This window comes from Megascapheus bottae, chromosome 31 (genome assembly GCF_031878675.1).
Source record: "Megascapheus bottae isolate mThoBot1 chromosome 31, mThoBot2.hap1, whole genome shotgun sequence".
Lineage (NCBI taxonomy): Eukaryota > Metazoa > Chordata > Mammalia > Rodentia > Geomyidae > Megascapheus > Megascapheus bottae.
The window spans coordinates 3,418,805-3,433,344 of record NC_143539.1 but is presented as its reverse complement, the minus strand read 5'-3'; the positions used below and the strand labels follow the sequence as shown (position 1 = coordinate 3,433,344).

General features: G+C 43.6%; 1 protein-coding gene across 1 annotated transcript; it reads right to left on the bottom strand.

Annotated features, from left to right (window-relative positions):
- Window positions 1–7,360: 7,360 nt before the first annotated feature.
- LOC150043618 (vomeronasal type-1 receptor 4-like) lies at window positions 7,361–8,311 on the bottom strand. Its single transcript, XM_090322503.1, has one exon. It carries the CDS (start codon window positions 8,309–8,311, stop codon window positions 7,361–7,363), a length of 951 nt encoding a protein of 316 aa, XP_090178629.1.
- Window positions 8,312–14,540: the final 6,229 nt, after the last annotated feature.

The following is a 14,540-nucleotide window of genomic DNA, read 5'->3' as shown; positions in this document are numbered from 1 at the left end:
TGTGTGTGTGTGTGTGTGTGTTTGTATGTGGTCTTGTGTCTTCATCTCAGATCCTGAATGCTATTTGTGTGCTTTCTTAGAAAGTGTAATAGCTGTACCTCCATCTTCATGCTGGTTATTCAGAGATAAGTCCCATAGACTTTCCTTCCTGGGCTGGCTTGTAATCCTGATCCTCAGACCTCAACTTCCTGAGTAGCTCAGATTACAGGCATGATCCAACAGTTCCCAGCTACAGCCTCTCCTTTCAAAATAGAGCTTGTGGTAATATGTCAGAAAATTAAGGGGCCAGACATCAGTTCAAACTCCAGTACTAGGAAGGATTTCCTTTCCACCACAGGAAAATTTCAAGGTGCAATGATTCCTGGGATGAAAATTCCAAGGTGGGGGAAACTACTGGGTAAAGAATCAAAACAAGCTTCAAAGGAGGTGTGTGACGAATGGACTAGACGTGAAAAGTGTTTTCACACACTTGTTACAAACTCAATGAAGCGTTGTATTTAGCCTGCTATTGCATTAGCCTGGCCTTGTGATAAAATGCAATCAGTGTAGGGCGATCGAAATCATGGGATGCAATTTTATGTTCTGGGTGAATAACAACAATCACCCAAACTAGAGGAAGTAATTGTACAGATGAGTCTTGCACTACATTGAAACACTGGGGGAACAATGGGAGATGAAGATTCAGAGCAGGCTTCGTATCACTCATTTCCCCTTTATAGTGTTCACAGGAGCCAAAGTGACAAAACTATAGGAGCACTTCAACAGATGGAGGGACGCTACCACACGGTAGATTCAGTACCTGTAATTGATGAACCTTTTTATCAGGGCAGAAATATGAGGTTACCATTTCACATGCATCTATGATGTCCAGAGCATCTTATTTGTGAGTATTACAACTTTTCCATTGAGGTGGGAGGAGTGAAGGCATCTCATAGGTCCACAGACTGACAGTTATGACAGTTATGGGCTAATAAACGGAGCAGGGAAACTCAGTCGACACCATATGGGAAAGGAAATAAATATACTGCTCATGATTGGCAGCAGGATGGGAAAAATTGGGAAGACAGGTGTGACACTGTACAAAGAGAAATGTACTCAAGGAAGTGGTGCATTGGCTCAAAGTAGGAGAGTGCTGTCCTTGAGCCCACAATGTCAGAGCAGACTCTAGACCCTGAGTTCAAGCTCACAGCTAACAAAGAAAACCTATGGTCATGACGTAACTTGTGACGTGGTAACTCCTCGACATCACCTTTTCATAACCACAAATGAATAATTACACTTCAAATGAGAATACTGGGAGGTGCAGATCATTAGCATTTGTTCTTTCAAATGACCGGTATGGTGTAATAACACATCTGTAGACGGTATCAGTCGCTCTGGCCAGTAATCATAGCTGCTCAGGAGACTGAGATCTGATGACTGTGGTCCAAACCTGAGTAGGAAAGTTTGTGAGACTATTGTATCTCAGAAACAACCAAAAAAGGTGGAAGTGGGGAGATAGAGTCCTAGATTTGAGCACACCCGCTAAGGAACAATTCCCAAGCCCCGGTTCAAGCCACAGGACAGACAAAAATAAATAAATAAATAAATAAAAACCAGTCATATATCACTCTTTAAATTATCAATAAAAAAAGTTAGGGATTTCCAGGTTTCCTGCACATAAAGTCATTTGAGCAAACATTTTTATTTCTAGGCTCCCTGATGAAAGCATTGCTGCAAGTCCATTTCCTACCACAGCACGTTCAGCAGGGAGGACAGCAAAGCCGGGTAAAGAGGATCATGAAGTCTTCTGACCTCTTCCTACCTCATGGGCGTCTCACTGCTGAAATCTCCGCAATCCTGCACACGGGAGCAGCTTCCCTGTGGCCTCCTGGCGTCCTGCTTAGTCTGCTCTGACAAGCCCCTTATGTATCACAGATCCAGGATATCCAGTCCTCTCCCAGTGGACATCAGTCACTGTCACCTGCTTTCTGGATAGCCTTGTTTCCTGGGCTTCCGTCTGATGGCCCCAGAGAGACACAAACCACTTTTCACAGGTCCTCTTAGACAACATGTCAAGTTTATTAAGTAAATGTTAAACAGAGTTACTACTTCAAGATGTGTTTTCTCCAAGTCAAACTCATCAGAAAGTAAACTTCAGGACACAGCTGATTAGGAAAAGTTTTTCTCGCAGCCCTGCGTACATCATGACATGTGGTGGGACCCAGACCGCTCTCTGCCTTTCCCCCTGGGGCCTGCAATGCAATGACCATGAGCCCTGGGCCTGCAGAGCATGGCATGTGCTGGGCAGGGCCTGCAGGAGGCCAGGATCCCACAGACCAAGGGTCATCCTTCTAACACACAGGAGTACTAGCATGCTTTCACCTTTCAAAATCTCTGGACACACACTGATTTAACAAAGTAAGAGCTGGCAGTTTCCCCTATCTCATCAGACGGAATCTCACCCATCTGACAGAGACTTACACAACTTGTAGAACACAGGTTCTCAGAAGAAGCATCTCTAGACACACTGACGTGAAAATTTTGGATATCATAAACAGGGAAGTATTTGCAAATGGAGCCAAACGGAACAACGATTTCTGTTAAAAGAGAAAGGAGATGAGAATTACTACCTATTTCTCCACACAAACTTGGAATGGGAGGAGATCCTGGAGTGATATAATTGTAGCTGTGGACTTCAATTGCCAACCCTGAGTAGTATAGCCAACGAATCTAATAATCACACTGGATGATGAAACTAAATCCTTCCTCAAGAAATGAGAACTAAAGAGTCTGTGAACATTAAACCAGTGCTATCCTGCATAACAAAGGAAACATGTCGTCTGTGAGAACTATTCAAGTGTTGAATAATCAACATTGAATCAAAAGCACTGTAAGACAAGTAAATACAAGCAAAGGAAACATACAGACTATAGGAAAGCATTAGAATTTCAGGAAACATGGTATGTTTTTCATGAATAATGTTAAACAACAATGGGCTCAACTCCACAACCAAAATTTGTGAAGCAGTAGATTGGATCAAAACAAAAACTCAGAAACTCACCTGGATTGTGTTGTTTCCCACATTCTGAGTGAATGGGTGAAAAAAGAACTTCATATTAAATGCATGTAGCCATATTGTGAGCTGACAAAGGAGACTTCTCATTAAGGTCATATGAAGGTACAAAGGAGGCAGTTATAGATTCATACAGTATATATAATTATTAATAAAGGATTTGGGGAGTGGTACTGTGGCTCAAGTGGTAGAGTGGTAGCCTTGAGCTGAAGAGCTCAGGGACATCGCCCAGGCCCAGTGTTCAAGCCCCATAACCGACCAAAAAAAAAAAAAAGGAAAGAAAGTAAGAAATAAATCCATCAAGATGTAATCACATGGAAGACACAAGTACATTAAACAAATACTCTTTCCATTATAGAACATGATTGACCACACGCATAGTGACAGATTTTAACGCCTCGTCTCACCAAAGAAGAGACCAACAAAGGAAAAGGTCAGCAAAGAAGCTTCTGAGTCAAATGACCACATGACCCAAATGGACTTAAGAGACGTCTACAGAGGATTCCACCCAGCATCCAGGCAACTCCCATTCTTGTCAGCAGCACATGGAATATTCTCCAAAACTCACCACATCCAGACACAGAAGGAGGAGATAACTCTGTGTATCTAATCTGATCATAATGGAATTAAACATGTTGCAGCAAACACTCAAACATAGGGTGACTGAAGAACAGATGGGTGACTGGGGGAATGAAGGAGGAAATTAGAAAGTTCTTACAGTGCAAAGAAAACAAGGAAGCAGCATTTCCATAGATACTTAAAGATGTCCCATTCATTGAAAACCCACAAGAACACAATTCAGGCAGAGAAACAGCCCCTCGGATAACACAGCAAGAATTGGCATGTCATGGTCCCTAACTCTATTAATGGCCTTAATTTTCCAATTAAATCACATAGATTGACTAAGTGGATCAAAAAGCAGGATTCATCTATCCCCTGTCTTCAAGGGACACACCTTTCCCACAAAAACAAACATGCTGAAAATGAAGGCCTGGATACATCAACCAAGCAAAAAGTCAACAGACAAACCACAGACTAAACAATTGCAAGGACAAACTAGATGATGTAGACATCTACAGAATATTCTACTCCACATTATCAGAAGATACATTCTTCTCTGCAGCACATGAAACCTTCTCCAAAACAGATTATATTTGGTGGCACAAAGCATATCTGGGCAATCTCAGAAATATTGAAATTATTCCCTGTATTCTCTCAGATCACAGTGGAATAAAATTAGAGCTCAACACCAAAAGCCACGTACAAAATGCTCTAACTCATGGAACCTGAATTCAGTCACCTGTGGGCCATTGAAGGGATCACCTGTGTCCTGATCTTTGATAAAAATGAACGTAGGAAATACCAGCTCCTCTGGCACACAGACATGGCAGTAGACAGAGGACAATGGGTAACTTTGAGTGTGGATATCAACAAACTGGAGCAATCTCAAGCATACAATTTAATGATGTACCTTAAGCTCCTTGGAAATGAGTAACAAGCCAGACCCCAAGCCAGTGAATGGAAACAAATAATTAACAACAAAGAGACATAAATGAATAACAGTCAAAAAAAAAACAACCAAGTAATTCCACTCCTTGCATTTACTCTAACATCCAGAAATAGGACATACTAAACCCACTAGCACAACAATGTTTATTGCAGCACTACTTACCATAGCAAAGATACGGAACCAACCCAGATGCCCCTCAGTAGACGATTGGATCAAGATGATGTGGTGCTTACACACAATGGAATTCTATGCTGCCATCAGAAAGAATGACATCACCCCATTCGTAGGGAAATGGAAACACTTGGAAAAAAATCATATTAAGTGAAGTAAGCCAGACCCAAAGAATGTAGGCTCAATGGTTTCCCTCATTTGTAATCATTAGTACACATTTAAGACTCTCCTAGCAGAAGATTACAATAGTGCAAAACCTAGGGACATAAGGTCATATAGGATGAAACTAAATGAAAGGATCTCTAGGATATGGAAACAAGAGCTTTATCCTGTGTGGTTGTTGTTTTAATGTACTGTGTTATTTCTCTTCTCTCTTTTTTGCCCTTTGGTTAATCTCATATTGTCACTGTATCTGACTTTGTTACCTGCTATATTGTATATACATTTATTTGTTTATTTGAAATAGGGAAGGGAAGGGGGGAAAACAAGATGATTGGGAGGGGGTGGGAGGAGGGAAATGGGGACAAAAACAGGAGAAGGCATATCAATGTGTGAGAAATAATGCATCTACTTATCTGAGGAATGTAACTGTAACCCCTCTATACTTTACCTCGATAATTTAAAAAAGTGGGGGGTAACCACAGCAGAGATCCACAAAAGGAAGAGTTGAGTTGTTAGGGAAAATGAACAAAATAAACAGCCTCTTAGCAAATCTGATCAAAACCAAAAGGAAGCAGAGCCAGATAAATGAATCCAGTGATGACACTGGAGGCATTACCTAGAAGAGATAGACTCAGAATTTGGGGCGGCTAGGGGCTCGGACCGTTTCTGTGTCAGTGGCTGAATCCTCCGTGCTTATCAAATGTATCTTGGCTTATCAATGGCTGTATCCCAATTTTTTTTGCTGGTTTTTTTTGTCATTGTAGCTTGAACTCTGGCCTGGGTGCTGTCCCTGAGCTCTTCAGCTCAAGGCTAGCCCACTACTGTAGTGGGGTCCAGGGGTAGATGAACTCTGAGGCCATGCAGAACACAGTGGAGATGTTAGAAGTTTATTGAGCCAGGCAGGAGCTGCTGCACCAGGACTGCACCGCAACATCAGGACAGCAAAATGTAAAAGCAGGTGGTTTTAAAAGAAGGCCAGAAAACATGGTGGGGGTTCACACTACAAACCTCATACGTCTTTATCTACAATCGGGATGTATTAGGTTGTGGGTGCCAGGATGTCTCAGGATAGAGCCTTAGTCTGGGTAAACGAATGGCAAGAGAAAGGCCGTTAAGTCCGGGTAAACAGAGGCAGAGGGAATCAGGGGGAAGGGAAAGGCTCTAAACCACATATAACATTATAACAATATATTTTCCACTTTACAACTCTGATACACTTTCCATTTATCCACATTGCATTCCCTCCCTGTTGTTTTGAATTGAGTAAAACCTTTGACTCCTGTGCTTCCTAAATCAGGGGAATTAATTTTACAGAATTAATTGGCCCTTTTATGTCATTGAGTAGGATACATGATCCAACAGTAATGCCAAGGAGAAGGAACATCAGGGGTCCCACCAGAGCAGATAATAACCAGGGAAACCCCTAAACCTCCTGAAGCTAGTACGATCTTCTCAAAGCATGGGTAATTGTATCTCTGATTGTTAGATAATAAGGAGACTTTGAACAAAACCACGCAGACAGCCAGGTACAAGGACCAAGGAAGAAGTTTAATGCTAGGAAAGGGATCGGCAGACCTCCCACCACATAGGCGAGCACGTGGGGAGAAGCACCTGCTATTGTTTGGGGTGACCTATATAACATGTGGGGATGGGGACAGGCTTGCTACCTGACATGCTCATGGCCTGATCCCCTCAGGTGACCTAAAGGATGGGTAAGGTGTAGGGGTACCTTGCTGGCCTGCATGGTGATAGCTCAGGCCCAGAGGGCTGTCCAAGGCCAAGGGGGTTGGTAGCTAATTATATTGAATGGGCCTCATGTTGCCTAGGGAACAAGCAGGCTGTGCTGTGAGAGAGGGGACCCTGGGCCCCTACAATCACCATCACTGATAATCCCAGATGTCTCACCTCTAGGCCTTTCAGCACTGAGTGGAGAATTCCACTCAGCCAGCCAGATGTCCAGGATTGCTGCATAAAAACAACAGACCCTTCCCAGAGCCATACAGAGGCCTCCCTCTTTGAGAAATAGGAGATCTGAGCCCCTTCTGATCTGGAGGGCTACCTCGGCTAGAGAGTCTACCTTATATTCTAAAAGGGAGATTCTGCTCTGTCATTGGATGGCCAGCATTCACAGGATGATCTAGTAAAATGTCCTGTAGCAAACAACAATGGAAAAAATGGACTCTATAGAAGCTGTTTTTACATGAGAAGAAAAATGTTTCAGATTTTAATTTTGTACAGAAAATAAATCCATTCTATACAAACAATAATATTTTCAAGGATTAAACAATATAAAAATTTGTCTAACACACACAGGCACACATGCACACACACACACACAAGTACCTCAATCCTTAGAAATTACAGCATATCTGAATTTGAACAAAAATTCCAGGGCTGAATACATACAGTTTTCCCACGTACCTTACTAGAATCTTGTCTGCTTTGAACAAACTATTACCTGTCTAACCAGTGATTGACTGCTTCTGACAACTGGTAATTCTCATCAATGAAAGGGAGAATGGACATTTGGAAAGAATTTTATTCTTCTTCAGGAGCAAGAAAGGAAACATAGTTGGGTAGCATGATGATAAAATACAAACCATCACTTGCAGGGTTTGGATCTTCACTGGTGTGTAAAAGTAATAAAAGAGCACGATGTTGTTGGAACAATAGAAGAAGACAAAGCAGCTGACCAGCAGCAGGATGGTGTGTGTGGCCTTGTTCTCAGGTGCTGGCTGGGAGGCCAGGCTGGGACTGTGGAGGTGCTGAGTTCTCTGGTGGTGTTGGTAGAGGAGTTTCACCATGTGGAGGCTGGTGGAGATCATGAGGATTACAAACACGAGATCTCGAGCCAATAAGACACAGATGAATTGCCATGATGTACTTGCCTTAATCTGTAGAGAGTGACAATATGCATTGGAAAACCCAGAGCCAACAAGAGTGAAATTGCTTGTGGCTTTCAAATCTGTAATGACTCGGACGTAGATGGCCATATTGATGACCCAGAAGAAGAGGAAAGAAGGGAAAATCCACAGTGAGGACTTGGATTTCAGCCACACCCACTGGGCCTGGACAGAGCTGATGGTGATGGCCTGAAACACACTGAGGAGTGAGGTGGTGCAGATGGAAAGACCCCGGGTGACTCTGGAGAGAAACACGACAGCCTTGCAGCCCACATCATCCAGAAAACGCTGAACTCCGAAGGATGCCATGATATTTGGCAGAAGTGTGAGGGGGAGGTTCAGGATGTTGACCAGAGTCAGGTGCATGAAGATGGCGTCGATGGGCTTCTTCAGATGAGGCTGGACTAAAAACGTGTAGAGATAGAGCAGGGAGAGCAGGGAGTTGCCCATGACGCCGACACACAGCTGAGCTATGAGGAAAATCCCCCACACAGATGCACCTGCAAACATCGTGAATGGCGTTTCTGATGTTTGACGGTTGGAGCAGCCACCCAGTCCATATAGGAAAGACAAATGAGTTTCATAGATTACCGACCCATTCTAGTTGGAGCTTCAGGAAGAATAGGAGGAAGATGACATTCAGTGTCAGGTCCAGGGGTGGCACTTCTGACAAGGGATTGCAAGGAATTGTGAACTTCTTAGACAATAGAGGAGGCTGAGCTTGTAAGAGTGCATCCGTGGCTCCCAGCATGGGTCCTGTGCCTTTGCTAGGAGAACAGTGGCTCTGTGTGACAGATAAATTTGCATGCTATGAGTTTTCTATGATCCTCACAGATTGCAGTGTGTGTGTGTGTGTGTGTGTGTGTGTTTGTGTGTGTGTGTGTATGTGTGTGTCTAATGAGTATGTGAAGTATTTGGTCTTTATCTCAAGTCCTGAATGCTTGTTTTTTTCTCTTTAAGGCTAATAGCTAAATCTCTCTATTAATTTCTTTGTCAGTCGTGGACATAAAGTCTAGACTTGGGTGCCGTTCCTAAGCTCTTCAGCTCAAGATTAGCTCTCTAGTATTTTATCCACACTGTCACTTACAGTTTTCTGCTGATTCACTGGTGAAAAGAGCCTCATGCAGTTTTGCTCCTAGGCTGGCTTTGAACTGCAATCTTCAGCTCTCAGCCTCTTAAGAAGCCAGGATTACTGGCGTGAGCCTGGCTTCCCTATGTCTTTGGAGTTGTCAATCTAAGTCTCACAGACTCTCCCTCCTGTGCTGGCTTTTAATCACGATCCTTAAATCTCTACATCTTGAGTCCCTAGGATTACAGACATGAGCCAACAGTTTCCAGCTACTACCTCTCATTTCAAAACACGTCTCACTTTGTGAGAAAGTAAGGGATCAACCTTGAGTTCAGACTCTGGTACCAAACAATATGTCCTTAGCATCATACAAAAAAATTTCTAGATGCATTGCTGCCTGGAGTGGAATTCCAAGTGGGGGAAATTCTGGGTAAAAAACAAAATAAGCTTCAAAGGAGAAGTATGTCAAACATGCCTGATGTGAAACTATTTTCATGCACTTCCTACAACTCAATGAAGCATTGTTTTAATCTGCTATTATAATAGCATGGTGTTAATAAGAAATGCAGTCAAATAGTGTTGTCACCTTGATTACAACCATAAAAATCATGTCAAGAAAATGATAGCACCGGAAAGACTGTAACATTACAGTCTGTCACATTGTAGAATTGATAAGACAGAAGAAAGTCACGTGTAGGTTGGTGACAGTGGCTTTCACACACAATCTTAATTACTCAGCAGATTACATCCAACCGTGTTTAGGGTTTGAATCCAACCTGAATAGGGAAGTCTGACTCTTCTCCCTCAGAGACTACCAAAGATGGAGCAAGTGAGCTTGGCTCAGGAGATAGCTTCCTAGCTTGAGCACAAGTGCTACAGGATGATTCCCAAGCCCTGAATCAATCCTCAAGACAGACAAAAGTATCTAAATCAATAAAAGCCAATCAGATTTCACTCCTTAAATTATCAATAAAAAACATAAAGTCATTCCAGTGTTATTGCAGAGAAAGTTATTTGAACAAGCATTTTTATTTCTAGGCTCCCTGATGAAAGCATTGCTGCAAGTCCATTCCCTATCACAGAAAGTACAGCAGGGAGGAGAGCAAAGCTGGGTAAAGAGGATCATGAAGTCGTTTGACCTCTTCCTACCTCATGGGCTTCTCACCGCTGAGATCTCCACAATTCTGCACACGAGAGCAGCTTCCCTGCAGCCTCCTGGCATTCTGCCTAGTCTGCTCTGCCCAGCCCCTTATGTGTCATAGGCTCAGGGTGACTAGGTCTCTCCCAGGGGACATCAGTCACTGTCTCCTGCTGTCTGGATGGCCTTGTTTCCTGGGCTTCAGTCTGATGGCCCCAGAGAGACACAAACCACTTTCAAGGTCCATAGGAACCTCGTAGACAACATGTCAAGTTTGTTAATTAAAAGTTAAGCCTGTTACCACTTCAAAATGTGTTGATGTGTTTTCTCCCAGTCAAACACAGGAGAAAGTAAACTTCAGGACACAGCTGGTTATGAAAAGTTTTGCTCATGGTCCTGCATACATCCTGAGCTGTGGGTGGGATCCATAGTGCTCTCTGCCTTCCCCACTTGGGCCTGGACATGCAGTGATCATGAATGAGTTCTGGGCCTACAGAGCATGGCATGTGGTAGACAGGGTTGGAGTTTCCCAAGGCCCCTCAGACCAAAGGTCCTCCTTCTAAACACACAGGAGTGCTAGCAGGCTTTCACCTTTCTAAATCTCTGGAAAGCAGGGCTTAATGGTTCACACCTGTAAGGGGCTGAGGTCTGAGGATCAAGGTTTAACCCAGTCCAGGCACAAAAGGACCAGAGACACTTATCTCCAATTAACCTCTAGAAAATGAGAAGTGGGGTTTGGCTCAAGCGTAGCCTTGAGCTGAAGAGCTCAGGCACAGCACCCAGGCCTAGTTCAAGCCCCATGACCCGAAGACAAGAAGGAGAACAAGAAGAAGAGAAGAAGGAGAGGAAGAGGAAGAAGGAGAAGGAGAAGGAGAGGGAGAAGGAGAAGGAGAAGGAGAAGAAGAAGAAGAAGAAGAAGAAGAAGAAGAAGAAGAAGAAGAAGAAGAAGAAGAAGAAGAAGGAGAAGGAGAAGGAGAAGGAGAAGGAGAAGGAGAAGGAGAAGGAGAAGGAGAAGGAGAAGGAGAAGGAGAAGGAGAAGGAGAAGAAGAAGAAGAAGAAGAAGAAGAAGAAGAAGAAGAAGAAGAAGAAGAAGAAGAAGAGGAGGAGGAGGAGGAGGAGGAAAAGAAGGAAGAGGAGGAGGAGGAGGCAAAAAGAACATGAGAAAATGAGGAAGACAGTATGAAGCTAAAGGAATAGGAAATATATTTAACAGCATCCTAGCAAAGAACTTCCCAAACATCAAAAATGGTAGGCCCTTTCAATACAAGAAGCCTTTATAACCAAAACAGACCAGGCCAGAGGGGATATCTCACCAGCGCATTATAATCTGTATAGGATCAACAGAGACCCAAGGAAAGGATCCTTAAAGTGTTAAGGGAGAAAAGTTCCCTCACCTATGAAGGAACCCAATCAAAAGAACTACAGATCTCTCAGCAGAGACTATGAAAGCAGAAGAACCTTGAATGAAGTCTGCCCCACACTAAAGACCAATAACTATCAACCAAGTATAGAGAATTCAGGTAACGTCCCCTTTGTAACTGAGGAAAAAAGAAAAAACTTCCACAACAAAGAGAAATTAAAACTATATATCTCCACCAAAGCAGCATTACAAGAGATACTTAAAAATACCCTTAATGTTGAAAAACCACAAAGGGCGAGCAGTTTCGCCTAGTGGTCAAGTGCTTGCCTAGCATGCACGAAGACCTGGATTCTCTTCCTCAGTATACATATACATGGAAAATAAAAGTGAGAAGTGGTAGAGTTCTAGCTCCTTTATGTAATTGAGTAAAATATTAAGGATACATGGTCCAACAGTAATGCCAAGGAGAAGCAACATTAGGGGTTCCTCCTGAAGCCAGTACGATCTTCTCAAAGCAGAGGTTATGAATCTCTGATTGTTAGATAATAAGGAGACTTAGACACAAAACCACGCAGACAGCCAGGTACAAGGACAAAAGAAGTTTAATGCTAGGAAAGGGATTGGCAGACCTCCCACCACATAGGCGAGCACGTGGGGAGAAGCACCTGCTATTGTTTAGGGTGACCTATATAACGTGTGGGGATGGGGACAGGCTTGCTACCTGACATGCTCATGGACTGATCCCCTCAGGTGACCTAAAGGATGGGTAAGGTGTAGGGGTACCTTGCTGGCCTGCATGGTGATAGCTCAGGCCCAGAGGGCTGTCCAAGGCCAAGGGGGTTGGTAGCTAATTATATTGAATGGGCCTCATGTTGCCTAGGGAACAAGCAGGCTGTGCTGTGAGAGAGGGGACCCAGGGCCCCTACAATCACCATCACTGATAATCCCAGATGTCTCACCTCTAGGCCTTTCAGCACTGAGTGGAGAATTCCACTCAGCCAGCCAGATGTCCAGGATTGCTGCATAAAAACAACAGACCCTTCCCAGAGCCATACAGAGGCCTCCCTCTGAGAAAGATCCATCCCCTTTCTGAACTGGAGGGCTACCTCCTCAGCTAGTGAGTCTACCCGATGTTCTAAAAGGAAGATGGGGTCTTCTAAGAAACACAAATCTCAATCCCTTGTTCAGTAAGTTAACTGAGATTCTGATCTCCAATAATCAGTGAGTCTGTGCTGCTGTAGCAACACCTAGACCAACAAAAAAAGGAATGTTTTTTTCCCCCGCCATGCTGCAGTCTGTTATCTCCCAATCAAATGATCTGGGTGGAGTGGCATTTCTTATCTTTAGGGGGGCCTCAAAATGAGCCCTAGGCACCATGTCTTTGGGGTTGCTGGTTCTGGGTCCTGTGTCCCAGTGGTCATGGTATTAGCAGCATAGTCCAAGTTTGGTTTTGTGGCCTTTCTAACCTGGGTGTGGTTGATCCACGGCCAAAGCCTGATCACTTTGACAACCGTAGGATCACGGGGTTGGGTCCCTGTAAACCTGGGCTGAGGGCCTCATGTCACAGTGAAGGATCTGGTCCACCTGGGCTTGAGGGTTGAGCTCTGGTGATGGTGAATCCACCCCTGGGTGCAGGGCAGCAGAGGGCATGATTTTTCAGTGTCTGCAGGGGATGAGCAACCAAATGATAAATGTGCCCCAAAGTCAACCACAAGGCCCATGAAGACTGGATTAAGTGGTGGTTGGTATTATCAGCCTACTCAGCTCCCTGAGTTTTGGAAAGAGTGGGGGAGATCTACCATACATATAACCAATTTTATTTATAAGCTCCAATTTCAACACATATTCATACTATTTGCTACATACACAAACCTTTCTGGGATTTATCTTCCTTTCTTTCAGCAAACATTTTAAGTCAGTCCTTACTTTTTAATTTAAATCATTTCTTATCCAATTTTTTTCCAGTTCCTTTCTTTATTATCTATCTATCCATCCATCCATCCATCTATCTATTCACCACAGCCCTCATTTGCACATAGCATCTCTCACCTCTAGGCCTTTCAGTAGTGGATGGAGAATTCCCCTCACCAGCCAGAGGCACAAGGATTTCTGCAAAAATTAGTTGGTACAGTCTCCTTACTTCATTACTTCATTTCCTCCTTACATGAAATCATACTATTGAATTTTTGGCTGAGCTTTTCTCTCCTGTGACTTCAGGTGTCTCCAGAAGTTCAAGTTGGTTCCATATGTCTAGTATTCATATAGTCAGGAGACTTGGAACTTAGCACAGAAAGGATGTCCCTTGACCAAGGATTTAGTTCCAGTAGAATCAAAGCAATCTCCTATCAGGAATCAGCAGCAGGGAGGTAGAGCCAGGCAGGACAGGATGTGTAGTAGCAGTCATGTCTCTGCAGCTCAGGGAATGTCACACCTTCTCCTGGCTTCCTGCAAATTTCTGCACAGACTTATTAAAGGAGCTTAACCTAGGGCCTGACTTTAGTGAAACCTCTGAGTGATTTCCTGGTTGTTTCTCCTGAATGCACTGGCTTTCGCAGGCTGGCACCCCAGTGATTTTTAGTAGACCCCAAAGTAACTTACCGGGGTGACACTCTGTAGTAACTAGATTTATTTTAAATAAGGCTAGTATTTCCTAGGCAGGCCTAGAGGACTTGAGCTTGTAATCATTTCTCATGAGTACATTCTCCACACTTGTACACTATTATCACTGTTTACCATGCCTCTAATTTATTGTGCCTCATTTTCTGAAGATGACTCTGGTCCCTTGATCTTAAGGAGGTTATGGTCATAGATCCATCTTCTGTAACTTCTTCAAGCTGACTCAGGAGCGTTGACTTTACACTTAGCCAGGGGCCCTAAAAGCTTAAACTATTTTACCAACAGATTGCCAGGATTAGATATCAGGAGCGATATTTCACTCCAAACTGGAGATCATATACAACATTTAACAACTGCACAGAACTTTCCTTTGGCTACAATGGTGTAGCTTGCTTAGCACTTGTTTGCACAGGGATCTTCTTGATTGTCTGGGGAACTAGATCTCTGTGGCCTGGACAGCCTAAGGTAGCTCGGCAGGCCTTTAGACAGAACTCAATGGGATCATGACCTCAGGTCCACAAACTTCCTTTCCTAAACAGATGTGCCAGCTCAAAAT